The 26,298-nt window shown below is 44.0% G+C and overlaps 2 protein-coding genes across 2 annotated transcripts in view; both read left to right on the top strand.

The window, feature by feature from the left end:
- PDE11A (phosphodiesterase 11A) overlaps window positions 1-8,906 on the top strand; it is a gene marked incomplete at its 5' end in the record, with an annotated part of 131,341 nt that extends 122,435 nt beyond the window's left edge. Inside the window, one exon of the mRNA XM_082764133.1 lies at window positions 8,525-8,906. Coding sequence (XP_082620259.1) covers window positions 8,525-8,686 — 162 coding nt within the window. The 3' untranslated portion in view covers window positions 8,687-8,906. The remainder of the gene's footprint in view (window positions 1-8,524) is intronic.
- Window positions 8,907-15,100: 6,194 nt separating this feature from the next.
- IFT70B (intraflagellar transport 70B) lies at window positions 15,101-17,634 on the top strand (the record flags this gene model as incomplete). Its single annotated transcript, XM_082762938.1, has 1 exon — window positions 15,101-17,634. One exon carries the CDS (start codon window positions 15,101-15,103, stop codon window positions 17,099-17,101), a length of 2,001 nt encoding a protein of 666 aa, XP_082619064.1. The 3' UTR covers window positions 17,102-17,634.
- Between the last annotated feature and the right edge of the window lie 8,664 nt (window positions 17,635-26,298).

Genomic DNA, 26,298 nt, shown 5'->3' on the forward strand with positions numbered 1-26,298 from the left:
AAATATTTTAAACGTTTTAGACTTGAATGAAACATGGAAGGACAGAGCCCTTCTTTATAACAGTTTGACAGACTTAGAAAGAAATCTAATCACTCCAAGTGCTCTGATATGCCTGTCTTCCTACAGCCAATAACGTCCTGCCTTGTAATTAAATCCTCTTTAGAGTAATTCCTCTATGGTGATGTAGCTGCAGAAACATCTATCCTACTTGTTAGCAGATATTAAAGGAACAGGGTATAATAAGTGGCAGAGCTTCTACAAAGTGTAGGGAAGAAAAAAAAAAAAAAGACAAAGTCTCCAGCTATCATGGCTACATCTTTGCTTTAATTTCTCCAGTTCAAGAATTGACTTAGACCCTGAATTAGAACTTCATATTCACACACAGTGATTTTTTCCAAAAGTTTATACTCTAGCTACAATTATAAGGTGGGAGATTAACCTTTTAATAGTCCCTTGCAGAAAAGAAGAAAAGGTATGCTTTAAGAATCATGCTTACACTGCCATGTCCTGATACAGCCCTTCTTCAAATACCAAATCTATCCTTTTCCCTCGGTCCCTCAATGACAGTTCTGCATAAGGAAATATCGCATAAGAAAGTCAGGGTTTAGACCACTCCTCTGGAAGTCCAGAATGGGCTGTATGGTATGGCTTAGTACTTATCCAGGCAAGAGTCACTGGAGGTAACCAAAGCAATGTATTGGTTTGAAAGTCTCTGTCCTCGATATAGTAATAACTAAAATAATAATAATAAAAAAAATGAGTTAGAAGACAAAGATCTTATCTGTATGTACACTTTGACAATGGCTTGCTGTATCCAGTATTCACCCAAAACTGGGGTTGCTGGCACAAAATTCAGAGCGCTGCTGTTCTATTTTGTTTGCACTTAGGGGGCAGGGCTAGCACTATGTAGCGAGCTGTTCACTACGAACAATACAGAGCCATTCACTGAAACATGTACGCACGTTCTTGAGAAGTATTTCAACAGAAAAAAAAAAAAAAAAAGTGGGTAGGTTTGGGGAATCAGGACTAAACTGGAAGAATGTGTTTACAGGGAGGAATTTCATCAGCTCTGTGTGATTCTCATTGAAATCAGCTTTTCCCTTATAGAATGCTGAGGGAAGAGAAGGATAGCTTTTGGTAGATCCTAATGAACACCAAAAAGATGTTAGCAAGGCTTACTTCTGATATATGGCTTGGACACAAAGAGTGAGAGAGAATGCATCTATGCTTCCTGGGACTGCCTGGCTGACAAGGATTAGTAAGGCAGATAGGTTTAGGATGCAGTTTGTGATACACCATGGACTGAGGCTGCACACACATTGGCAGATTAAATTAGTCTCACTTTCTGTTGAAATCCAGGGGGTAATATTATCCGAGGAAGAGCAGGTGCAGCATATTCTGCTGTGTTTGTAAGAAATCTGGTTCAGAGGAAATTTAATCAGGCAAATTATGCCACATGCCAGTGCTGGAGGGGAGTTGGTAGCTAAAGATTATGTTAGGGATAAGGGTTTGTCACAGAGAAAAGAGACTTTGCACTGCAGAAGGATCTCTCTGTAGCCTTGAAATAGCAATGTGGCTGGGTTCAGCACATTTGTTGCCCTTGCTGCTTGTCTACCAATGATGAACGTAAGCGAGGCTACCTGGAATAAATGCTCTTGAACTTTCAGAAAACTCATGTACTCTGACTGTATTACAGCTTACAGTAATGGGATAAATCATCAGCAGACTGTTTTTGTTACCTCTTTATTCTTAACCTAAGAGTCTATTTTTTCTGCTACTCATATACTAACGGAGAGAAAAGGTGAAGAGCTATACAATAAAAGAAAACCAGAAAAAGAAGGAATGTTTTTACTTGTAATTTTGAAAGTCAGTCACTAAGTGTGGTATGGAAAGGCACAATTTTGCTGGTTTTGGAACAAGGATTTTTGTGCCAGTAAGTATCACAAACAGCTTTTTACAAGAGACACAAAGATCTTCATCCTCTTTTTTCATTTCCTGAGAGCAGGCAGGGCTTCTTTTTGGCTTTGGAAATTATTTTTGTTAGGATTTTTGTAACTTGGTGAGATTACTGATGAAACATCGTATTAGTTTCTTCAGGAATGTACCAGTTTTCCCAAATTGGTTGAAAGAAGAGAAAGAAGAAACATTTTTCCCTTCAGACAAGTGTACTTCTTCAAATTACTTCTCAGTTATCTAATGCCAGAAAGATCTCAACTGAAAGGGCAGGTCAACAACCGAGATATTTGAGAGAATACAGAAGAATGAACATTTGCCATCAACTTCATTGAAGCTTGGCTTCAATGAGGCTTTCACCATGATCTGAGAGAAGTGAATAATTCATAATACTACAGTTTCTGTTGCTATTTTATTTAGGATTATCTGCTCAATGTGTTGCGAAGGACATGCAGTCGCGTATGGAAATGCATATAAAGATCTGAGGAAGTAGATTGAAAAGTTGGCAGATAAGGTAGAAGAGACAGCCAATAGAGGGAACTCAAATTGTACAGCAGATCTGAAAGAAGATAAATGGATAATTTAACAGCCATTCAGTTTTCAAGAAAGACAAAGCACAAACTACATTGCATCAGAAAAGGACTAGAAATGATGATGAATGAAACACTTCAAGTGTTTAACACAACAGAATCACAGTTGCCTGCAGAATTCCCAGCTGAGGGCAAATTCGAAGAACTAAATAAGGATATGAGGCTGATACGGTTTGAAGAGTTTTTCAAAATCCATTTAATAGTATGGCAGAAGACATTGATCGGCTGCTTGGTGAAAATGTTGAAAGGAGAAGGGGTAGAAACATTTTATATTTCCACACTTGAGATGTAGAATCAAAACCATAAACAGTAGAGACAAATAAGAAGTTGTTTATGAAACACTAACTCTTCTGAGCAAACCCTCAGTTTCATGAAATTATTATGAACGGATGAATCATTTACAACTCTACCAAGACATCAGTTGAGCTACTTCAGTAGGTACCACTCCTATATTACTCTTTCCCTTTGACAGCAAAGCAACATTGATATTGGTCAGAACACACTTTGCTACCAGGAACTCTGTACACATTCCTTCCCCCCCAAAGTACTTGGCATGTCTTTACTACCAGAGAATCTTATAATCATCCTTCCATAGTAGGTACGTTTAGTTATGAAGTAGTGCAGCATTATTCTTGCTACTGTACCATCACCAGAAATATAACACTGATTCACAGCAGAAGAGCTGAACACTCATATGTGTATTAGATCCCTTCCTGTTCACAAATAGCTCTCTTCCCCACCACTGACGACTTCTATATGGAACATAAAGGAAACTCCCATTTTTTATCAGGAAAGTTAGTAGTGTATTCATTTGACCTAATTACAGTTTTAGGCATTAAAAGAAAAATCACTGGCAGAAATGCAAAAACAATGCACATCTGCACTGTGTATTTGATGCCCTGGAACTGCCCTCAGCTAGCCCTAGAAAGAATAAACAAAGTCTCCATCAGCAATGAAATCCTGGTCTTTTCTTTTTTTTTCCCCCATGAACTCAGCCACCTCCCAAATACAGTAATTTCTTCTGGAACCTAATGGTTACATATGACCCTAAATCAGTAGGGCAAATAATTAAGTCACATGTGCACACAGTCAAAGCTTCATATACATTAATCCCTGCATCTTCTCTATATCACTGTATTTTATGTATTCTGCCTACAGAAGGTGAAATTTTATCTGTTTCTTTGGTTTTAGTACACAGGCATGCATGCAGAAATGCTTTTGTTTTTTCTTAACATCGTGCATCAAATATTTGTATTATGAGGTTCAATCTGTGGATGACTGCAGTACAGATCCCTTTTATCTGAACTAATCTGAAGTTCAAGGATTTTCAGATAGATGGCTCACCTTTGGCCTATGTATTCTTACATGAAAGCCACTTCAGCAAAACTCAGGAGTCCAATTCAGCTTTGCTGTAACTGGTCACGACTCTCTTGACTTCAGCAATGCTTCATATGCTTACACCAGGTCTGAATTTATCCCCATAGCTTCTCGGTCACTAGTCCTCCCTTCCAACTCAGAAACTGCCTACATAATAAAAGTGATTCATTAGAAACCACTGGGTTCCAAAGCAGAGTGAACACTGCGACCTATAACTTTTTGATATGTGTTCAGTCATAAAACTGAATTTATATGGTCTTATTCCATAAACTCGCTTTACAAATATTAGACCCACAACCATACTTCCGTGAGCCATAATCTTGTCAAGGCGCGTAAGTTAAACAAGGTCACAACTGGGCAATATTTGGATGAGAACCTTAAAAAAAAAAAAAAAGAAAAAAAAAAAAAAGACACCCTCTGGAGGTCCTGCAGTGTTCATAAGCTAGGGCATGCAATGTGCCCCTTAAAATGATTTGGTGTTAAGTCTCAGAATACAACAAAACGTTGTCTTTGTTTTAGCAGTAGATTAGATTCTGGCCACATCTGTGCTGCACCTTGGCTGGCTCAGATAACATCCTTTCCCTGAGATAATGGTGATGTAGCAGCCACAGCCCTCTGCCCCCCCACCACTGCCCTTCCACCCAGGAGGCAGATCTACCAACAAATGCCCCTTCTGCTATCCATCACTCCCACCCCGAAACTTCTGTTTGGTGGTTGTTTGTTTGTTTTTGGTACTTCTACAATTTCTGCATTCTCTATGCTTTAGTTACGGTGTCAGTTGGGTGCTGTAGTGCTGAAGTGCCAGTAACCTTCTGTTGTAGTGGAGGAGCACATCCATAAGAAGAGCTTGCCTTGTGAAAGGATATCATGGGCAGAGCACGTCACAGTCACAAAAGAGACCTAAATCATTGAAGGTGACAGGAAAAATTCAGAGCTGTACAGTAACTTCCTGAGAAACAGCTTAGCCACGTACCTGAGGTAACACATGGATGCAGAAGAGAATTGCAAACCTATCTGGCTTTTCCTAATGTTGGAGCACGAACCACCAGCACAACCGCTCTCCCAGCATGCTTTATCGCTCTGTGAAGATGAGCAGCTATTACAGGAAAGGGGGTAAACCTGTGTCAGCTGTTGAACACCAAGCCTCTTCCTATTGAAGCAAAGAATAAATTGGCCCTTAAGAAGCTGGGTAGCAAATTAGACAGCAAAGCAGTTTGTACAAGGCATGTATCAAAAATAGTGGCATGGAGGAACAGTACATCAAGGGGGCTTCATGCAGTAAAATGGAAAGTAAAAGTGCAGCCAGGAGGCAGAAAAGCCTGACTAGGCTACAGCCAAATAAACCTAAATAGCTTTAGGAATAAATTGGTGGTTTAATCCGAATCAGGAACAGGTGCTATGCATGTAATTCAGTAAATGGTAGAGAACCTGCCAGAAGGGAGAGAAATGTGTTGCTTTTGAGATAATTTCCCAGAAGCTTCATAAAAGAAAATTGATTACTGGAGTTTAATAATTAAAACAGAGCCAGAAATATAGTAATCAAATGAGTTTTTAATTACATCTCAAGCAGAAGTAAAATCCAATTTGTGTACTTTGTATCAGAAAAGTCCTACTTAAATGCTTTGGTAGCTGGAAAAAATAAAATAAAAGCTAATTTCCATAGGAATTATAGTAGTTGGTTTAATTAAAAGGCTAGATCAGAATGAAAGAGTCCCAAAGTGAAAGGATACTAAATACAGACGCAGTGGTTTAAACATCAGATCAATGTCTGAATAAAGATATTTTATAGATTAAGTGCAAAATCTGCACTGTCGAGATCCCTAATCTAAATTAATGTATAACAAAATAAAGTTTCTTAAAATTACACTATATATTTTGTCAGCTTTCCATAGAATTAATTGCTTGTGCTATGGTAAAACTGAATATCGAAGACATGGTTTATTCTTTCTTAAATATTCCTTTTAATTTATTTTCATTACAGTTAATGTTATTAGTTAACCATTCTTGTTATTTACCTACTGACCTCTGTTGTGTCTGGGCTCTCAGACTCCATAATATGCAGTTAGGGATACATTTCTGGGAAAGCTGTGTATTTCCTTTTGGATTTAATAACGTTTACAGTTCCTGAGATGTGGTGATTACAGGGTGTGGGTGCTTCCTGATTCTATTACTGATCAACTGGGGCTTCTGCTGTAGCCAACACAAAGGTAGTTGACCAAAGCAGCTCAAGCACCCACTGTCCTCCCGGCACCTTTGGACCCAGGTGAGATGCAGGATGCCTGTCAGAGGCAGGTCACCTACTGTAAGAGCATGGTACATGCCTAAGCCTGGAGGGACAGGCAGTTGGTCATGCCCTGATCCTTGTTTGCTCCCTGGCTCTAGGATGGAAAACGTGGTTTTGTGCTAAGTCTTGGCAACAAAATGGTACAGAAAGGATGTAGCCATAGCCTCGAGCGGAGCAGACAGGCTGAGACAGAGCCTACTGTCCAGTGACCTCCTCCTCTATACTGCTTGTAGGCAGATACAGGTTGTTGATATGTTTGTGATGGAAACAAACTGCACGGCATTTTGTGCTTGTAGATCCTGAGGCTGATGGGGTGTGAGTACAGAATGCCGTGTTTGTGCAGAGAGATGTTTGAAATATTTTCAAAGGCAGGATAAAAATCTTAAGCAGATACTGAAAAAATACTTCACAAGAACTTTTTGAAGATTCAAGAAATGCCATCAAGCTTAACTCTGGATGGATACTGGCTTCGTACAGAATGGATCTGCTAAGTTGCTGTCAAGATCTGAATGTCTGAAGTTCTACTTCCAGACACTTGGTTTGGCAGAGGCCATGCAGGTGCTAAGGACATCAGCAGTGAGCTCGTCAGACAGGTGCTTTTATTGCATTGCTGCCCCTGTTTTTTAGATTCCACCAAACTGGTTTGGAGAATACAAAATGGTATGAAATAAGGAGCTAAAACAGGGAGCTGTGAGGTATGGTGCCAGGAGTGTTACAACCCACAGCCACTCTAAAAACAGCACAAATGCCACCAGGGAGTAATACTGTCCATGGCAGAGATTGCAATAAGCTCTACTCCTTACTCCAGTTACAAAGCTGCAAAATTATCTGCCCAGTTTGTGCCATATTCTCAGGAAATAATTTCAAACAGATTTGCTTCAACTTCCACACAAATCAGCTACTTACTCATGGCATGATTTTTCAGAAGTGCTGAGCATTCATATTTGCTACTGAAGTCAACTGAAATTGCAAGTTTTCAGCACATCTTAAAATCAGGCCATTAACCCTTAATTATCATATAATAGCTCAATTAAAAATTTACCGAGACTTACTTCAGTAGCTAGCCAAGCTCCATGGCTTACAGGCTGGCTATAAAAAATCCAGTTCTTTAGTCGTGTCTGGGCTCTGGGGACCATTTAAAGTGGTTGCTGTTAGGTCTGCTATTTAAAGCATACACACACACACACAAAAGAAAAAAATAAAAATAAAATAATCAACTGCAAAGGTACCTTCTTCCCTGCTCCTTTTCCATTCTCCCTTCTTTTCATTATAATTTTCTACACTTTTAGAAGATAACCCTTTGCTGCCTTCTCCATATTTTTTTTTCCTCGCACCAATCCTTTATTTCAAATGGCAAGTATGTAGTTTCCATGCTATCAGAGAAAGTGCAATACCCAACTTTCATCAAAACCCATTTCTTCCCAATGAAAAAAAATGCAAAAGAAAAATACATCTTCTGTCCTGAACCAGCACAGCACATGGCCACTCTGGGGGCAGCTGTTAACCCTCTCTTTGCATCATGTGCTGCTGTTGATGGGGTTTTGTCTCTCTTCAATGTAGGGACAAAGCCATGTGAAACACTTACTGTCTTTCTACAGAAACATTTGATATTAAAGAGGAAGTTGAAATAAACTTCTAGTAAAAGAGCGCAGGGATTATATCATTTGGGGGGGTACTTCAAATCCAGCTGAAAACAGATAAAAGACTCTTACTGACTTCTGTGGGCTTTGGACTGGGTATGTAGAAAAGAGGCAATTTCAGTGGAATTTAAAAAGAAACCTTTCTTTTTTTTTTTCTTTGAGGACACAGAAAGGGATTTTTTTGCCACCTTTGGAAAGCCTGGTACTGTTGTGGTTTACTCATCTATAGCAGGAAATAAGAAGCTAGCATGTGGGAGAATCTGAAGCTTATTTCAGCTTTGTCCAGCTTGCCATCCAACTAGTTCATAGCTACCAGTAACCAAGAAGCCCCAGTCACTTGGGGGATGCCTCAGAAGGACTATCTGTAAGGATTACAAGAAAGCTCTAGTAGTTGTGCGGCAATTCTGCCACCTTATGCGCTTTTTTTGACGTTTTCGGTGGCTTACTTAAAACCTCAAGTCAAATCAGAGATAAATCATAAATGATAAAGAAATCTCAAAGGGAATGAAAAATTTTACCTACATGGGAATTTACAGCCAGGGGCGAGGAGGGTGAGGGGCATGGTGCAGTTCAGGCTCCTTTTACCATGTTACTCCCTAGTCTGTCCATCAGCAGACTGGAAATACCATCAATATTTTTCTCTCTCCCCCTCCCTCTTTTTTTTTTTTATTTTCTTCCAGTCTCTAGTGAAGCTGAATGCGAAACTGAAGCCTATGCTGGACTCTGTGGCAGTAAACAGAGGTAAATGGGAGGAGCTGCACCAAAAAAGACTTCCTTCTCAGGCAGCATCCTCGACCTCCTTTTCCTCTAGCTTTACTGTGTCTCTCAAAGACATAAATTAAGCCTGCAAATGTCAATGTCTATTTATGATAAAAGCTGTCTGAAAGGCTTCCGTAAGCTTTGGCACACCACTTTTTTTAAGAAATGCTTTCAGAGACATGCTTAATTGATCGGATATTATCTTGATGGCAGCCTAGTTTGTTTTTACTTGGTGGTTTAGTCAGTCTGAAGGGAAGGCCTGCGGTGAGATTGCGCTGTTTTCTGAAATGACATGGAAGACAGCACAAGAAGCATTCATTCAGCTCCGCTCCATTTCAACTGCTGCTGTAAAAATCTGTAAAGCTGACAACAGACTGAAATATAAGAACTTACAGCTTAATAAAATTAATAATACAGAGCAGAACTGGGATGCAAGCTGGTCAATTCACATGCAAGGAGCTGCAGGAAAACAGAATAGTATGTAATTACATTGTTGTTTTGCATCTCTTCAGTACATGTTATGAATCAATTATGCCTGCTTTTGTGATGTTCCTCTCTCACTCTTCCCTCCTCTTTTATGCCTGGATGTTCTGAAAAGCCTGCTTTGTATTCTAAAGAAGTATTTTTTTACAACAAAGCTTCTTAGTGATTGATCAGGGCCTTTAGAATTGCCTACCTTTGCTACATTTAACAACAAACTTTATTATCTTTAAAAATACCAATCTGTCCCTGCTTCCCTGAGAAATTCATATTAACAATGCAGTAAATTTCTCAGCAAGGGGAAGCTTGCATAAAAGCAAAATATTGCATGGTAATTTTAGAGGGTTGTTGTTTGTTTGTTTGTTTTTAAATACTCCTTTAATGCATTTTTTTAAATTACAGTGTCCCCTAAGGAAAAAAATAATGGGCTTCAATGAAAATAGAATAAAAATAAAAAAGGAAATCTGCTGCCTTATGCTTCAGGTTTATATTATATTGAAAACTGGACCATGGATAAGCCTTTCTAGTATAATCTGCAGCTGAAATGAGTATTTTGAAATGACGGAGAGAAAGAATATCATTGGACTGACTACCTCTTCTCTTGCAGTTCTTTCAGTACAATTTAAGATGGTTATTATTACAGCTAGTGCAGTCCTAGAGTCACATGTAGACATCTGCGGTAGAGGGGTTCATTAAAGTTTAATCAAACATGATAGGTCACAAAACCAAACGTGTCCAGTTCTATGTGGTGATGCCGGTATTACGTGAAAGTTGGTCTCCTTCCATTAGTACAGGGATAACTAGGGTAGCAAAACTGTGATCTATGAACTGAGGGTGCTTTCTTTGCTGCGTGATAGGGCACAAGAGGAGATGTGTTGCAGTGCTTACGAGTTCCCATTCATGGGAGAATAAAAGCCTTTGTACTCCATGAAAAATGCGATGCTAAATATACCATTGTCTGGCAGCAGAAATTAAAGATGAATTCAGCTTAACTTTACACCTGTGACAAAGTCCACTTACTTCATGGAGGTACCTTGAACTGACACCAGCCTCATGAAAATCAGAACCTGGCCCAGCGAACCAGATGCTATAAGGAGCCTTCCTGCTTTCCAAGGAAAGTGAGTCATTAGCACCTTTGAAAAGCTGACTAGGTCTGTCTGACAATCAAACAGAAACACCAAATCTGCTGATCACGTTCTGTGTGATACTTCCTTAAAAAAAAAAAAAAAAAAAAAAAAAACAGACCAACAACAAAACAAAACCCTCTGTGCAATTAATTATATGTATAGGGGAATAGCTGGAAATTTCAGTACCGTTGCAAGCCAATATGTTACCATGCAACTGAACCACATCATTTTCGCTATCAGAAAGAAGCAGGGAAGGAGCAGAGATCCAGATTGCACAGCAGTGAATACACGCACCAAATAGAAATGTTTCTGCTATTATTTTACCACTTCTTTCTTCCCTGAATAAAGATAGATGCAGGATAGTAAGCAGCAAGCCATATAAAACTTGTAACACATGCTTTATGGGAGAAACAGATACTAGGAATTGACATAGTACTGCTGGCAGGTACACATAGCTTTCCTGAATTTTGATATTGCATATTGCTAAGTGTAACATAATTTATAGCGCGTGCCCTCCGGCTCCCCCCAAGGTTGAGTTTCCCCTCATTTCCTCTCCTTTTTATTGGCTTCAGTGCGCTGTTGCCCATGGCAACACCCACCGGCAGTGATGGGAATTCAGCACCACCGCAACCTGACATACAGTTGAAGCTCTAACAATGTCAACCATCAATCAAGTGACTGTTTGTAATTGCCTCCATCTATTTCTCCTGTCTTTCGGTATCTTTGCTATTGTGGGTCAAAATTCAGAAAGTGCTGACTAATGTTATGGTTCCGTTCCTCCATCACAAGGAAGAAAATGAGAGCGCACAGTTAGATCTTTATCAAATTGTTCTCAGGAAAAACGAAGCAACCCTGCTGAAATCAGGGGGTCACAGTGGTGTATCGCAGAACAGAATTTGATGTCTGAAAGTGATACAACTCAGTCTTAAAAAATATATCTTAAAACTTGCTAAATGTTTTTCATCACAGTTTAGGCATCAACGAAAGACTCATGTATTTGAGAGAAAAAGAAAATCCTTTACAGAATTCTTTGTTGGGTAGAAAAGCATATTCCAAGTTTCTCATATTTAAGATGCTGGGAAACATTTTTTTAACTAGTGCTTACTATCCCAAGACATACTCAGCACAGATGAGATGACTATGGGTTAGGAAATCAGAATTCTCCTTCTGTGGCTCGTTTCCCTGCTGACTGCACGAGCACAGATGAAAACCCATTGAAATCACATTAGTTCTGTGGCTGCGTACAAAACACAGGAGCAGCAGAGGCAAGGACAAAGGACACAAGGCAAAGAGGATGGAGAACCCACTGTAACCCAGCACAGTGCTAGTAGGGTGCTTCCCACGTGGCCTCGCCTTGGAGATGCCCACCACAGGCTCTTCTGGCTCAGCAACAGAAGAGTCCTCCCTTCCTTGCCCCTGCCGTTTGTGGAAATTTTGCCTTGAATGGGGACTCAAGTATTTGCAACTCCAGTGCTAAAATGCAGTGAGCATGAGCCACATCCATAGGGTCACAGGGCCTGCATTCTCCACCTGAGGTGCTTTGAGCCAGTCCAGCTGCAATGCGGTCCTCAAAACTAGTTCTGGACAGGCAGCAATTCCACTCAGGATTCCTACCTGTGAGACCACTGACCAAAATCAACTCTTGCTCACCAAAGAAAACAGGTCTAAATGCTACAGCATCACTTAGGGCCATCAGGAGGGAGCCTGGTGTCCAAGCCCTGTTTGGTTTAGAGCAGGCTTCAAACTGCAGGTGTGCCTCTTTCCCCACCGGCTGGGAGAGAGCCACGAGGGCTTCCCATGGAAGCCCTTTACAGGCACCCACCAAGGAGACGGAAGGCCCACCGGGTGCTGCCACCGTGTGCACCCTGCTCCTGGGGAGCTGCACGGAGCCGAAGGGCTTTGGTGGCACAGGAGGGGTCCTGGGTGCATCCTCCTGGGCTAAAGCACGCCCCTACAACACAACACTGTGACCCCAGCAGGAAAACCATCGCTGTTCGAGGCAAAGAGCACGTGGGCTGGAGGCTCTTCTACACATCGGGCAGAAGGAGGGTTTCTCACCTCCCACAAACAAGATGGACAAGAGGTAGGTGTCTTTGGCCATAGGACAACCAGACAATTTGCCCTGGAAGTGGACCATCACTTTGCCTTTCTCCCAGCCTGAGACCTACAGGCAAAAGAGAACTTCATAACTTGATCAAGACCTTTACTTCTGCTTCTGGCAGGACACAGTTCAATGTCACAGACAAGGTTAGGCAGCAGAAGCTCACAAAAGTTTAATTTGGATGCCTAATGTGGCAGTTAGGCATGTAACTCCCCATGTAGCTCTGTCATAGCTCTTACTTCTTTGCCAGACCAGGGATCTTGCTGAGCAGGTATGTTTTGTGCCCTGCAGAAAATGCCTATAGAGTAGAGGAGCGCGTTTCTTTTTAGCTCAGGTATTCATTCAGATGGTGTCCTTGGTACAGCAGCTGCATTTTCCGGACTGTTGTCCTTGCTAATTGCTCCTTCTTATAGTGCACTGCAATTTCATAACGTGCCTGTAATTATCAGCAAAGCCAATACTTGTACTCACAAACTGTTTTTGAAAACTGCAACCAGCAGTGCCTAAGATCATTTTTAATATTTAGACTAATTAATCCTAGTAGAAAATTTGAGTGTTTCAGCCTGCAGGCCAAATATTTATTTTCCCTCCATATGATTAAACGAATTATAGACAGTTTATGCACTGAGTACAGATTAGAACAGGTTTATTTCAAGGCTAAGTAAAACATGTTAACAGACACTTCCAATGCTGAGAACATTCTGGGCAAGAAAATGAAGAGTGTAACATTTTTTTTATTGGCTTTTCCAAGAAACTGGCGATTTTAATAGTAAAATCATGTGAATGTTTTCTAAAAAAAAACAATGAAATTTGAGGTATAAATCAGCTGAGAGTCTCCAGAGATTTTCATGACTTGAATGTGACAGTATTGGAATATATACTGTGTATCGCTTGTTACCTTTTCTTTCTCGGATCACCTTGTACTTAATTACCAATTTATAAGCGTGTTGGACACTGCGTCTTACAGGTGTGTGGGTAATACCATTGTATGCTTTGAACCTTCGTGTATGGGAAACAACTGACATGCACAGAAATAGTGTGTGTATTTTCTAATGCAAGTGTACCCTACATACTTTCAAAAATGAATACTGAGAAAGACTTCTGCCTCCTTTTCCTTTTTGCATTTTAAGATAATTACCCTCATTGTTTTGCTTTAGTAGATCAACCAATGCTGATTCAGCTTTTTAAAGCATGTTTTTGAAATTAACAACTTGGTTTTACTGGTCTCTCTAAAAAAAAATAATAAATCACTTTAATGGTTTCCCGTGATTTATTTTTTTATTTATTTTTCATTGAAACTACCTTGTCAGAATGAATCAGAGCTGTATGTATTGATTTCTGAACTATGCAAATAGAAGAGCAGTGAAAACACATGTGACTGAGCAGCTCAAATACAATTTTTGAAGCATGACCTTGCAGCGCTCATTCCTGGGAGTAAACCTAACTCTACCAGCTGCACTTGGCATTATTCTGGAATGACCAGAAACCAAACCTGGCCTATGACTTCAACAGGACAATTTACTCCTGTAAAAAAAAATGTACAGATGAGTACAAGTCTGTGATACTGGATATGTCATTATTCTGTAAAAATAGAATGTATCCCTGGGGAAAACACCACCACCACCACCGAGAAAAAAACACTAGTTCCATCCAAGAAAAAAGGACACTGTTGAAATAAGCAATTTCAGAAAGGAGGAAAATACTTGATCTAAGCTTTTAAAGCTGTAGGAGAGCTGTCAGATTCTGTTAGGATACCAGCATTGTTCCTTCCATCAGCCTTTACAAACTTAAGCTCTTGACACCTTGTAAAGCTTTCATATTCAAAAAGCACAAGACATCAATAAAATACTTATTGTCCTGTGTTCCAGGGCTACATGTTTAGCTTAGGGCGTTCTCTTACAGTATCACTGCTTAGGAGTACTTAAAGTCAATTACTCAAGATTTAGAAATAAAGGATTTGAAAAACATCAGTAAATTTTAACTTTGTTCTTGTCAGCTGCAGGAAATAGTGAAATGAGAAAAATATTCAAGTCTAGGTAGCGTTTTAAGGAAACAATTTCTCTTTTAGCTGCTGTAGAACTGTTATTAAACTCTCCAGTTTACTACTTGGAAGATAAAAGCACAAAGGGGAACAGAAAATGATAGACGGATATAGAAAATGCAATTTCTTTCTAAGGCATCAGGTCTCATTTGCATCATGGCTGCTAGAAAAACAAGGATTCAGCCACCGTAAACCCATCTTGTTCCAGCATTAGGCCCTTAGAGTGGCTTTTCCGATGTGGCAGAGCTGATGTGGGCACACAGCAGGTTTGGCCTGCTCAATTGCCCATCCCCAGCTGCGCTTCTCTACTGCTGGGCACGAGGCCTGTCGGGTTAGGGAGCCTGGTGGAGGCCAGTGAGGGCAGCAGATGCCGGGGCAGCGGGCGCGTTGCTGAGGCACCCATTGCCCAGCTCTGGGTGGCAGCGGCACCTTCAGCCTTCTCGTGCAGGCAGACAGGGGAACCCATTTTCCCCAGTTTATACATTTTAGTGATTTTTGGTGACTTCGGGCAGCTGCTGGATTAAGCACAGAGGTGAGGGAGAGAGCTGAGTTCCGCCACTGCCGCAGTGGCGAGCAGAGCACCCCGGCCGTGCCGTGCAGCGCCCCTTCCCTCCCGGGCCGTGCAGCAGCAGAGCAGCAGCGGGGCCGGGTCCCCGCCCCGGGTGGCGGCGCCTACAGCTCCCGGCGCTCCCCGCTGCCGCCTCCCGGAGCCGTTCCGGGGCGCGGGGCCGTCGCGGGGGCAGCGGCGATGGAGGCGGCGGTGTCGGAGGGGCAGTACACGGCGGCGGTGTACGGGCTGATCCGCGGCGGGCGCTGCGCCGAGGCGGCGGCGCTGCTGAGCCGCGAGCTGCAGAGGGGCGGCCGCTCGCGGGGCGGCCTCTCGCTGCTGGGCTACTGCCACTACCAGCTGCAGGACTTCGCGGCGGCGGCCGAGTGCTACGAGCAGCTCTCGGCGCTGCACCCCGAGCTCGACGCCTACCGCCTGTACCGGGCGCAGGCCCTGCACAAGGCCGGGCTCTACGGCGAGGCCCTGCGAGCCGCCGGGCCGCTGCTGGAGCGGCCGGCATACCAGGGCCGTGTGCTGCGGCTGCAGGCTGCCGTCCGCTACGCGCAGGGCGACCTGGCCGCAGCAGAGAGCCTGGTGGAGGAGGCGCTGGCCGCCGCCACCGAGGGCGGTGGTCCCGGGGCGGCCCAGGACCCCTCGGAGCGGGCTGATGCCGAGGTGAACCTGGGCTGCCTGCTGTACCGGCAGGGCCGGCACGAGGAGGCCGGCGTGAAGTTTGCTGGTGCCATGCAGGTGCTGGGCTGCTGCCCCGAGCTGTCCTACAACATGGCGCTGTGCTGCTACGCCGCCAAGCAGTACGCCCCTGCCCTCAAGCACATCTCCGACATAATAGAGCGCGGCATCCACCAGCACCCCGAGCTCAGCGTGGGCATGAGCACCGAGGGCATCGACGTCCGCAGCGTGGGCAACACGCTGCTCCTGCACCGCACGGCCCTGGTGGAGGCCTTCAACCTCAAGGCTGCCATCGAGTACCAGCTGCACAACCTGAAGGCCGCCCAGGAGGCGCTCACCGACATGCCGCCCCGGGCGGAGGAGGAGCTGGACCCGGTCACGCTGCACAACCAAGCGCTGATGAACATGGACAGCCAGCCCACCGAAGGGTTTGAAAAACTGCAGTTTCTCCTGCTGCAGAACCCCTTTCCGCCAGAAACTTTCGGAAACTTGCTGCTCCTCTACTGCAAGCATCAGTACTATGACCTGGCGGCCGATGTGTTGGCAGAGAATGCCCATTTGACCTACAAACTGCTCACGCCTTATTTGTACAATTTCCTAGATGCCATTATTACTTGTCAGACCGCCCCCGAGGAGGCTTTCCACAAACTAGATGACTCGGCAGGGATGCTGACCGAGCAGCTGAGAAAACTCACGAAGCAGGTGCAGGAAGCTAGGCAAAACTGGGATGATGAAGCTGTAAAAAAGGCCGTTAATGAGTATGATGAGACTCTGGATAAATATATACCTGTCTTGATGGCCCAGGCAAAGATTTACTGGGACATGAAGAACTACACGATGGTAGAAAAGATATTCCGCAAATCAGTTGAATTCTGTAATGAATACGAGGTATGGAAGCTCAATGTGGCTCACGTGCTCTTCATGCAAGAAAACAAGTATAAAGAGGCTATTAGCTTCTATGAGCCGATAGTTAAAAAGCACTATGACAACATTCTCCACGTTAGTGCCATTGTGTTGGCAAATCTCTGCGTTTCCTACATCCTCACAAGTCAGAATGAAGATGCTGAGGAGCTGATGAGGAAGATTGAGAAGGGGGAAGAACAGCTGTCCTATGGTGATCCTGAGAAAAACACCTACCATCTCTGCATTGTTAATCTAGTCATTGGTACCCTTTACTGCGTGAAAGGAAACTATGACTTCGGGATTTCAAGGGTCATTAAAAGCCTGGAGCCGTATAACAAAAAACTAAGCACCGATACGTGGTATTATGCCAAAAGGTGTTTCCTGTCCCTGCTGGAGAACATGTCCAAGCACATGATCATGCTACGTGACAGCGTTATTCAAGAGTGCGTTCAGTTTCTGAAGCAATGTGAACTGTATGGAAGAAACATCCCAGCTGTCATTGAGCAGCCACTTGAAGATAAGAGGATGCACAGTGGGAAAAATACGGTTACATACGAAGCCAGGCTTTTGAGGGCACTGATGTATAAGATTGTTGGATGGACTCCGTAAATGACATTCCTGTGCAGTAGAAATGCGAATCTTGTGTCTGATCTTTTCTTAGATTGTGGGGTGATGCTTACCCTGGTAGTACTTAGTGGTCTGTTTAGTGTTGTTTTTTTTTTTGGTTGCTTGCATTTAAATATTTTGTCCTGTATTTTAACAACATTCAGTGGAAAATAAAATACTTGCTTGAAATTAACATGCACCAAATAACTAGGGGCATTCTCAGTCACGTCATAAACACCTTAAGATGCACTGACCAAGTACTACAGAAATACCATAGAGTTTTCACCTGTAAAATGTTTTATCCCTGTGAAATTTTCGCCAAGTTTCTTTACATTGTTCACAGTTGAAAATAATTTGATCTCCATTTCTCCTAGCACAGATATTGAAGAAAGAGAGTTATTTCACTTCTCTTATTTGTTCCTGTGTGTGAAATACTTCTTTCTTTTGCTTCTTCCAAGATATTTTTAATATGTCACAAACTATGTTCATAGTATATTCAAACACTAAAAGTGGCTTTATAATAAAAAATCACTCCTGCAAAAATTAACATTGTCTTTTGTTGTAAACTCAGTAATCATGCATGAGTATTCTGGCAAGTTGTAGACCTAATACAGAGACCAAAAATATATTCCAAGGAGAGTACCATGAGTGGGCATAAGGAGCTATAGAGACACTGCCAGGTGCTTCCCCTTCCCCTGCTGCGATCCCCAGCGTCCCCTTGCCAGCACCATCCACATAGCACCTGTTGCCTGCAGACCTGTGTGGCAGCACGGGCTCGCTACATGTGCAGTCTTTCATTTGTGGCCTGGCCTGCCCCTTTGCTCGAAGTACACCAGCATCTGGTACAAGACCTTGCAAACGTAAAATTACATTATTTTCCATATTGCTCGAAAAGCATATAACTACAATTTGAAGTGAAACTTACCACTTCTGACCTTAGATGGAAGGAATCCACTTCTCAGTTTCCTCCTTGTATTACTTACTGTTCCTGCTTCACCAATAGCTTTCTGAAACCCTGTTTATTTACTTAATTCCTTTACATATCATTTCCATCACACTAGTATCAGACACTTTTTTCAGAGACTTCCCATACCTTTTCAGACATATTACACGTTCTACACAGAAGTGAAATCAAAATGCCCTTCACTCTTTTTTGCAATCTCATTCTGTGTCTCTTTTGTGTATTATTCCTTCTGAAGTAATGTGCAGCCTGAAGTTTTTTAAATAAGGATCAAATATCTGCAGCTTTAACACCTTTGCTTACCTTTGACCCTGGCTCCCTGAAGAGCTGTCATGGGAATTTCAGAATCAGGCTGCATGTCTCTCAAAATCCAGTTTCTCTGCCACTGTTTACCTGGAAAGGAAGAGGACAGCATTTTTTTTTTTTTTTTGAAAGTCGTTCTACTATCAAGCAATGAAATACTTAATCCTTGCAGGGAATTGGTGTATCTGGAGACTATGCCTGTGACTATTTCAACATGTAGGAAATCGACTCTGCTTTATCCCGAGAGAAACTCATCAAGGCTGCACATCTCCTCCATAGCTAAAGTAGATGGCTGTGGGTTAGGAATGTTACCGTTTACCCAAAAAAATCCTCTAACAGCAAAGTAAAATCAACTTCATCACAGTTGTCTTTAGTGTCAACAATGGGAAAATGTTCTACTGTAGGCAGACCAGCAGGTAGGCAGCAGTATGTCGCAAGGTGTCCTGGAACGGCCTCTGTAGCTCGTTACTAGTCCATAAGTCATCCAGGGCCCCCCATTATGATGATATTGAAATATTTTCCATTACTGCTTCCACATGACGAAGAGACCTGTGATTTCAAGTCTTGTTCACCTTCATGAATCACAGCAGCAGGCTGGAAAGTGTGTTTCTAATTTACAGTGGAATTGTATTACATATTATGCAGCATAAACAGCATGACCTTTAAAAAAAAGTTTTTAAAAGTCACACCACATAATGGAGTATGAAGTGCAGGCTGTGGGCAATGACTTAGGGAACATCAGAGATTTTTTTCATATTCACTGTGCATAGTCTGTAAAAGTCAGTGGACATTTAAAAATAAAAAATAAAAATAAAAAATTCCCTCTGCAGATTGGTGCTTGTGAGAATGTCCTATGCTCTTTGAGCAATTTTAAAGGGAACTGAGAGCAGGACAGAGACTTGTCCACAGCCAGCTCTGGCACACAGCTCCTGCTTCCATCATCTGCTGGGGAAGGAGCAGGGTCCTCAGCCACAGTGTGGGGAGGGACAGCAGGGAGAGATGCTCCCTGCACTGCGTGTCTGCCTTTCCTGTTCCCTCCCAATGCAGGGGACAAATACCCCAACACCTGCAGCACTGCTGTCCACAAAGCAATGCCTCCTCTTCTGTAAGAGGGACACTGCTCTGGCAAGGGGCTCTAACACACTCTGCCCACATCTAGTGACCACACAGCATTTGTGAAACGCTGGTGTACAGCATGCAAACAAATACGTGCAGCAGGTAGAAGGCTGTGCCTACAGAAAGCTCTTTGGAGCCAACATCAGCTTTGGTGGATTTACTGAAGAAAGTGGCTGAGCAGCCACCTTCCTAATTGGAGAAAACATCCCCATGAAAGGAAAAGGAGCTCCTCAGTTATGCAAGATGAGGCTGTTTCAGAAAGTGTGGCTAGAGGGCAGTCGGCATCTCTGGAATATGCTTCATCCTGCTGCAACAAATCAGATGTACAAAAAACAAACCAAAACAAAAACTAACCATCAAAATCCCTGAGGAAAACATCAATAGAAATACTTTCCCTGTTCTTCCCTTACATCACGTTTTTATCTGCTTTTCCTCTCAAAGTACGCTGTGCAGCCAGGACTGGCCTGGACCTAACTCACGATTTCTTAGCAATTTAGGTGGTGCTGAGCGTTAAAACCCTAATGCCAAGCGGCCTCTGATGCGGAAAGGAGAGAGGGAAGAGGCAGGGCTGAGATGTGCCAGGAGGAGACCTGGGACACGCTTCCTCCTCTGCTGCTGTGTAAGGACTCCAAGTGATGCTTCTCATCTGGGTCTCCTCCCTTCCCAGCATCATTTTCCACCCCAACCAGCAAAGCCTGTTCCTCAGCAGCCTCTCCGTGGCCAGGATGGACGCCACGGCCCCCATTTTGTCCTAGGTAGCTGCCCACCCTCTGGTACCTACAGGGGCTGGGTCCAGCCACTGTGGGTTTTTGCAGTGTATTGCTGCTTGCTGTGCAAAACAGCAAAACATGCAGTTATGGCATCTCCAACTGCAAAGCACTTTGGTCATGAAAAATATATAAATGTTACAACCACTTTTATTACTGTCTTTATACCGCATTTAATGTTTCACTATGTGACTTACACACAAAATACATTTTTAAAGGAAAACGCATACGGTTTTATGTGGGGGAAAGGAAGGACACAAAATAATGGTTTATGCTTCTTAGAAATACAGTAAAATCTGTCTAAATTAATGCCCTAAGCCAGTACAGCCCTTCTTTTGTTCGTAACCAAAAATCATTATTTTCATTTAAAAGAATGCAAACAAACCCCAGCACCTATGAGCAGCTGGCCCTATTCCTGGGGGGCTGCTGGGGGCAAACACCTGGAGCTGAGCAGAGCGGAGCAGAGGGAATGGATGCCAGGGCTGCTTGTGGTCAGCCCTGCAGTCAGAGCTGATCAAAAAATGTCAGTAATCAAGGGGTGGCTGACTTTACACTGAGACATACAAAAGCCGAGACAAAAGAGTCTTCTTATTGTGTAACTGGGGGCGGAGCGTGGCCAGAGACTTCCTCAGGGAAGATGTGGGAATTTCTGCAGGGTAAGCAAGCCCCATTAGGAGGTGGAAGAGAAGAATGCTGTTTCTCTAAAAATGGTGACATTTACAAGAATAGCAGCTGAGCTGAGCATCCCGCTTCACAATATCTTACAGCATGCTATTTTAGATGCCTGAGTTCGGAACTGTATCCCCCAGCAATGGCAGCAGAGCCCAGCCCTGACGAATGGTTTGCAGATTTGGGGCACGGATGTGATAACGCGGCTGTGTGGGCTGAAAGATAAGCACTGACAGATCCATCTTCTCTCCCCACACACTTCTCTTCCTTCATCTCCCTTTGGACTTCCAGCAAATAAAACCTCCAAATTTTGTGCCTCTGCTAAATCCTGCCTGTCTCTTCAAGTAAGGAGTGGCTGCTTCTGGGACAATGTGCTCCTTCACATCGTGGTGGTTGTTGATACAGAAAGAAAGACAAACACATGAATACCATCTGGTTTACCAGGAACAAGGACACAAAAACAACTGCCTGCAAAAACACCTTTTAGCACAAAGAGCTAAGCGAGGCTGGCAAAATACCACCTTTTTTTTTTACAACTAGAGAACTCCTGCAACACGGGAATCATCACGGGGCATTGCAAACTTTTAAACTTTCAGGAGTGAATTTACACACTTTTATTCTCTGTTGCACGCAATCATCCCCTTCTCCAAATTTCGGGCTTTTTTGCTGCTTACCTTCCCCTCTCCCCCTGCCTGCTATGCCTCTAGGACCCTTGCCATCCTGTGTCACAAGCGGGGAGCAGGTTGACTAACAGCTTTTTATGAGTCGGTTTTATTTTATAGCCCTCTTTCCCGTGGGAGAGGGCAAAAGGAGTTGGCTAACAGTCAGACCCCGTTGGGGTCTAACAGTTGCCTTCCGAATTAAAATTAACGTGGCTCGGATTCTTCTTAAACGTGTTTACCGGATGCCTCACAGGGCTCTTTGTGTCTGCGCTCACTGATTCACAGCTGCTCAAACAGCAAACAGAAATGCAGGAGCTCTGACATGGCGTATCTGATTTTCTTGCGGTGCCGGCGGGATTTATCACTGCAGCTCCTGCGTGCGGCTGGAGGGCCTGCTCCTCCATCAGGGCTGAGGGACGGGGTTTGCAGAGCACATATAAATCCTCCGCGCTTCCACACACCTTCAGATGGCTGTCACCCAAGCACCAGCTCTGCCATCCCAATAGCAAGGAGATAACAACCATGTTACTGGAGCCACGCGGCACCCGGTGGGCAGGAGGCAGGCGTGGGGCAGCTCTGCTAGGAAAACACCTGTGCGTGACCCCCAGGCACAAGGCAGCAGGAGGCCGAGCGAGCAAGTGACCCCCAGGGCAGACAGCTTGCTGGCAGAGGGATGTGAGCAAGTGCTGGCAGCTATAGCAGTTGCTCCAGACACAGAAAGGAAACACAGCCTCTTTTATTGTTTTTTGTTTTGTTTTCCTAGCTCACGCTAGAGTTCGCTACTCCTCCTGTTTGGAGAGGAGGGAGGAAAAAAGGGATGCCAAAATGCCTTCAGAGTCATGGAAGGCAGTCCTCTCTGCCCCGAAGAGACGGCTGCTCCTCCAAGCCCAGCTGTCCCTTCTCTGGCTCCCCAGGAGCTCCCTGCTGCTGCTCTCCACATACTTATGGGGCCAGGCTACCTGTGGGCAGGCAGCGTGCTCCTTCTGCAGCTGCTGGGCACTGCTGCCGGCATTATGGGGGGGCAGCCTCATCGTCCCCAGCAATGTAGGTGAGGCTGCACAGCCCCTGCATCCAACATCCCTCACAAGCCCCTGTCAGGCTCCCACAGGAGTGGGCACAGGCCTGAGCCAGACGTGTTTTGGGGGTCCCCAGCACAACACGAGCTTCATCAGAGCTTCTCCAGGAGCTCTTATTTGGGACACCCCCCAACAGCCTCTAATGAACCCCCACACTCGTGTGAGGGTGCAGAGGGGTGGGGAGCGGTCACAGCTCTACCCAGTGTATCGAGTGGCAGCTTCTTTTATGCCGCACTTAAAAGCCTCTTGGCCTGCTCCTGCCCAAGAATGAAATCACAACATGAAATGCCAGTAACGAGAGTTAATAGCAATGAAACAGTCAACAAAATATAAAGCTGTTAGAGAGGGGCTGGAGTCCCTGGGAACGGAGGTGCTGGAGCCCTGCCCTCAGCCTTTGTGCTCAGTCCAGAGCAGAAAATGCAGTGACGCCTCCCTGATCTTGTGAAATGCCCGCGAGTGAGCATGTGTAATGTACTGTGAAATTTTTGTCACTTGCTAGGTTATAAAGCTGGTTATAGAAGAATTTAATAAAAAAGGAAACCAGTTTATCTCTTTCTGATAATTTCTCTGTGGCCTCAGGGTCTCATTCTGGCTTCCTCCCCATGCCTGGAGAGGTGATCCTAATATTCAGTGTAAAACGTACCGATTCCCTAAAGGGAACTTTAGAGAAATTCTCTGCTTCAAATTCAAACCTGACAGTACATATCACATCAGGGGATCCCTTTTATCAGCAGGATATTCAGAAGGGATGAATGATTTACTCACATAATCTCTTAAACCTTTCACTTGCAGAGTCTAAGATAGAATTTATAGCATTTTTATCATTTGGGCCTAAAAAAAAATAAAAATATAAAAATAAAATAAAATAAAATAAAATAAAATAAAACAGTAAAATTCCTCTATGAAATCCAAAACCCTACTCATTGATTTTCTAGCTGATGAAATTTCAAAGGAACGTGTTCTTCCGTGATGGGGGAACAACAAGCCTCTGCCTTGGCTCCGGTGGTTTCTCATGTCAGAAATCAGGTAATTCCTCCCTCGGGAGGCACGTTGAACAGATACCTCCTATCTCTGCATTTGAAAAGACTGAGGATTTGGATTAACCTCCCATAATTTAAGACTGTACCAAGTGCCGTGGAATTTATTTCTCTAAGTTCCATTTGCCAAACAGACATAAATTCGCAAAAAAAAAAAAAAAAAAAAAAAAAAAAAAAAAAAATGATTTTCATTTTTAGTTTTTTAGTTTTAACCTAAGAGATCAGCTTTGTGTTCAGGATAGTGGGGAAGGCAATCTACGTGACAACATATGCTTAATATTTCTGCCATGTAACTACTGCAGAAAAATAAACCACAAGTGGGCTCTGATGTGTTTTTTTTTTTCCCTTCATAAAATCCTTTTGCCCATCTAATATGTTCTCCCTTTATCTGGTGAAAATATAAGCTGGCCTAATTCCAGGTGTTGCTTAAGCTGTCATAATAATAGAGTGGTATCACATTTTTTATTCTAAATTTTATTCTTGAATTAAACTGGGGAAAATGAACCCAGAATGAGAATGCAAAACAGATCCTCCCCTAATTTCCCATCACTGTCTTTTGTCTGCTGCTCGAACCTCGAACCATTGGGTGTTAATGACAGGTGCTGCCCAGTACAAGGAAATAATAGCTGTAAAATAACCTTCTCTTCACTTGACCTTAAGGAGGTGTCAGATGCAGGAGGCAAACAAGCACGACTAGATTGGTAATAAACACATCAGAAATATTCAGAAGTACCAAGTGGAGCTAAGGAAAGTGAGACTCCTTTCTAGCCATCAGTGTGCATGCGCTCAGCCCATCAGAAAGCATCTGTGCGTGAATTATCCCGGCAGTGTCTGTAAACGGTGACAAGATGCAGGTTAGAACTTTGCCGTGCCAAACTGTCCCCTCAGAAAACATCTACAGCAAACCCCATGCTTGCTGAGGGGCAGAAAGCTAACTTTGTGGCTTGCAACTACTTTTTTTTGTTTGTTTGTTTCACAGTGCTCCTGAGCAGACTCCACATAATCTATCCATTTGCTCAGCCAGGATCCCAGTGACCTCTCCTTTGCACGAGGCAGCGCTCCTCAACAGCTGCTAAATTATGCTTGCACTTGGCCCCTTCAAGCCCCAGTTCCTCCATCCAATTCAGCAAAACACACTCTGATTTACACCAGCGTAGTGACGGCAGGATCTGGCCCTGTGGAGCAGGCTCTGTAAAGCTGGTAAAAGTTCCCGTGGCTCAGTTTGCATTTCTAGTGCCACATTTACTTCTTTCCATTTAGTACGTGGCCCAAGGTTATTTTAAGAAAATATTTCACTGTCATAATTATTCCCATGAAATGGGAATGCGCTTTGCATTTGGCAGCCAATGTCACTTCCCATGCCTTGAGAAGCTGGCATTAGTTTCCTGATGCTGAACAGCCAAAATCCCTCACAGGTTTTCCTCGCTGCCATTTTCTTCAGCTCCTGCCTTTGAACCCTCACAACCTGAGCCAGTCCTGGAGGAGCCTTCCCAGGCACCACCACAGCACCAATAATACCCACATTTGCTTTTGGAGATTAAGGAGCAGCCGCCCTCTGGAAAACTACAGACTTCCAGAAACAGGGAAGGCCAAACGTGACCCAGCCCCAGATTTTGCATGAGTACTGGCTATACTGCACTCCCCTCCAGTCCCTCGGCTCTGCATGCAGGCACAGGAAGGGGGATGCGAGCCACGCAGGTGCTGAGACAAAGCCCTGGGTGCAGAAGTGGCACATAAAGATCTTTGTGCCCCGCTGCCATTTGTTTCTCTACGCCAAGGTCACGGATGGTATAACCGTGGGTGAAGCAAGGGAGCAGCCCCCCTGCCCCTCCCGGCAGCAAAGCGTCAGCTCCTGCTCAGGGCCTCAGAAACAGGATGCTCGGCCAGCCAGGCAGAGGGAAGGACCTGGGGAAATCAAGGATTGCAAACCCGTGGGATGAAACCTGCAGGTTACAGCTGCTCCTGGCGGACACCAGAGTGCTGGGACTTCCCTCAGCTTCGGCAGTGGCTGTACAGCTTGCTGTGTCAGGAGAGGCCCCCACGCACACCTAGCCTCAGCAACTTTTGGAGGGCTTATCTCCTCAGTTGGGATAGCTGTCATCACGCAGAAGTGTCTCCCACCTCAGGTTTAGTAAGGGTGTTAGAGCAGAGGTTGACAGGTATTGGGAAACCTGATGGTTTTAACAGAGTTCAGCAAGTTTCATATCCCAGCACAGGTTTTACGTATTCCATGCTCATTGGCAGTAAATAAATTTGTTTTTCCTTGCCCACCTCTTTCCTGTGCTGTTCCCTTCGAAGCTGCCCTGTACACATCCCTGGCAGGTGTGTGTCCCCAGGGAGGAAAGTCCCAGCTGGAGACCGGCCGTGACTTGCTTCAGATGGGAAACATGGGTGCGCAGAGCGCCTCGCACCTCTGCACCCGCTGTCATCAGGAGTTAGAGAGGAGATCTATCGACACGTGTGAGCATTCAGGAGTTAAAACCACATTGTAGGGGCTGTCTGCTGATTTTACAGAGCTGCTGGCAGGAGTTGGGGCAAGGGGAATCCCACCGGTGATTTGTAGTTTGGAAACAGGAGGAGCGGAGTTGCTGAGCTGCCAGGAATTTGAT

Source organism: Aythya marila, assembly GCF_965140915.1.
Source record: "Aythya marila genome assembly, chromosome: 6".
NCBI lineage: Eukaryota > Metazoa > Chordata > Aves > Anseriformes > Anatidae > Aythya > Aythya marila.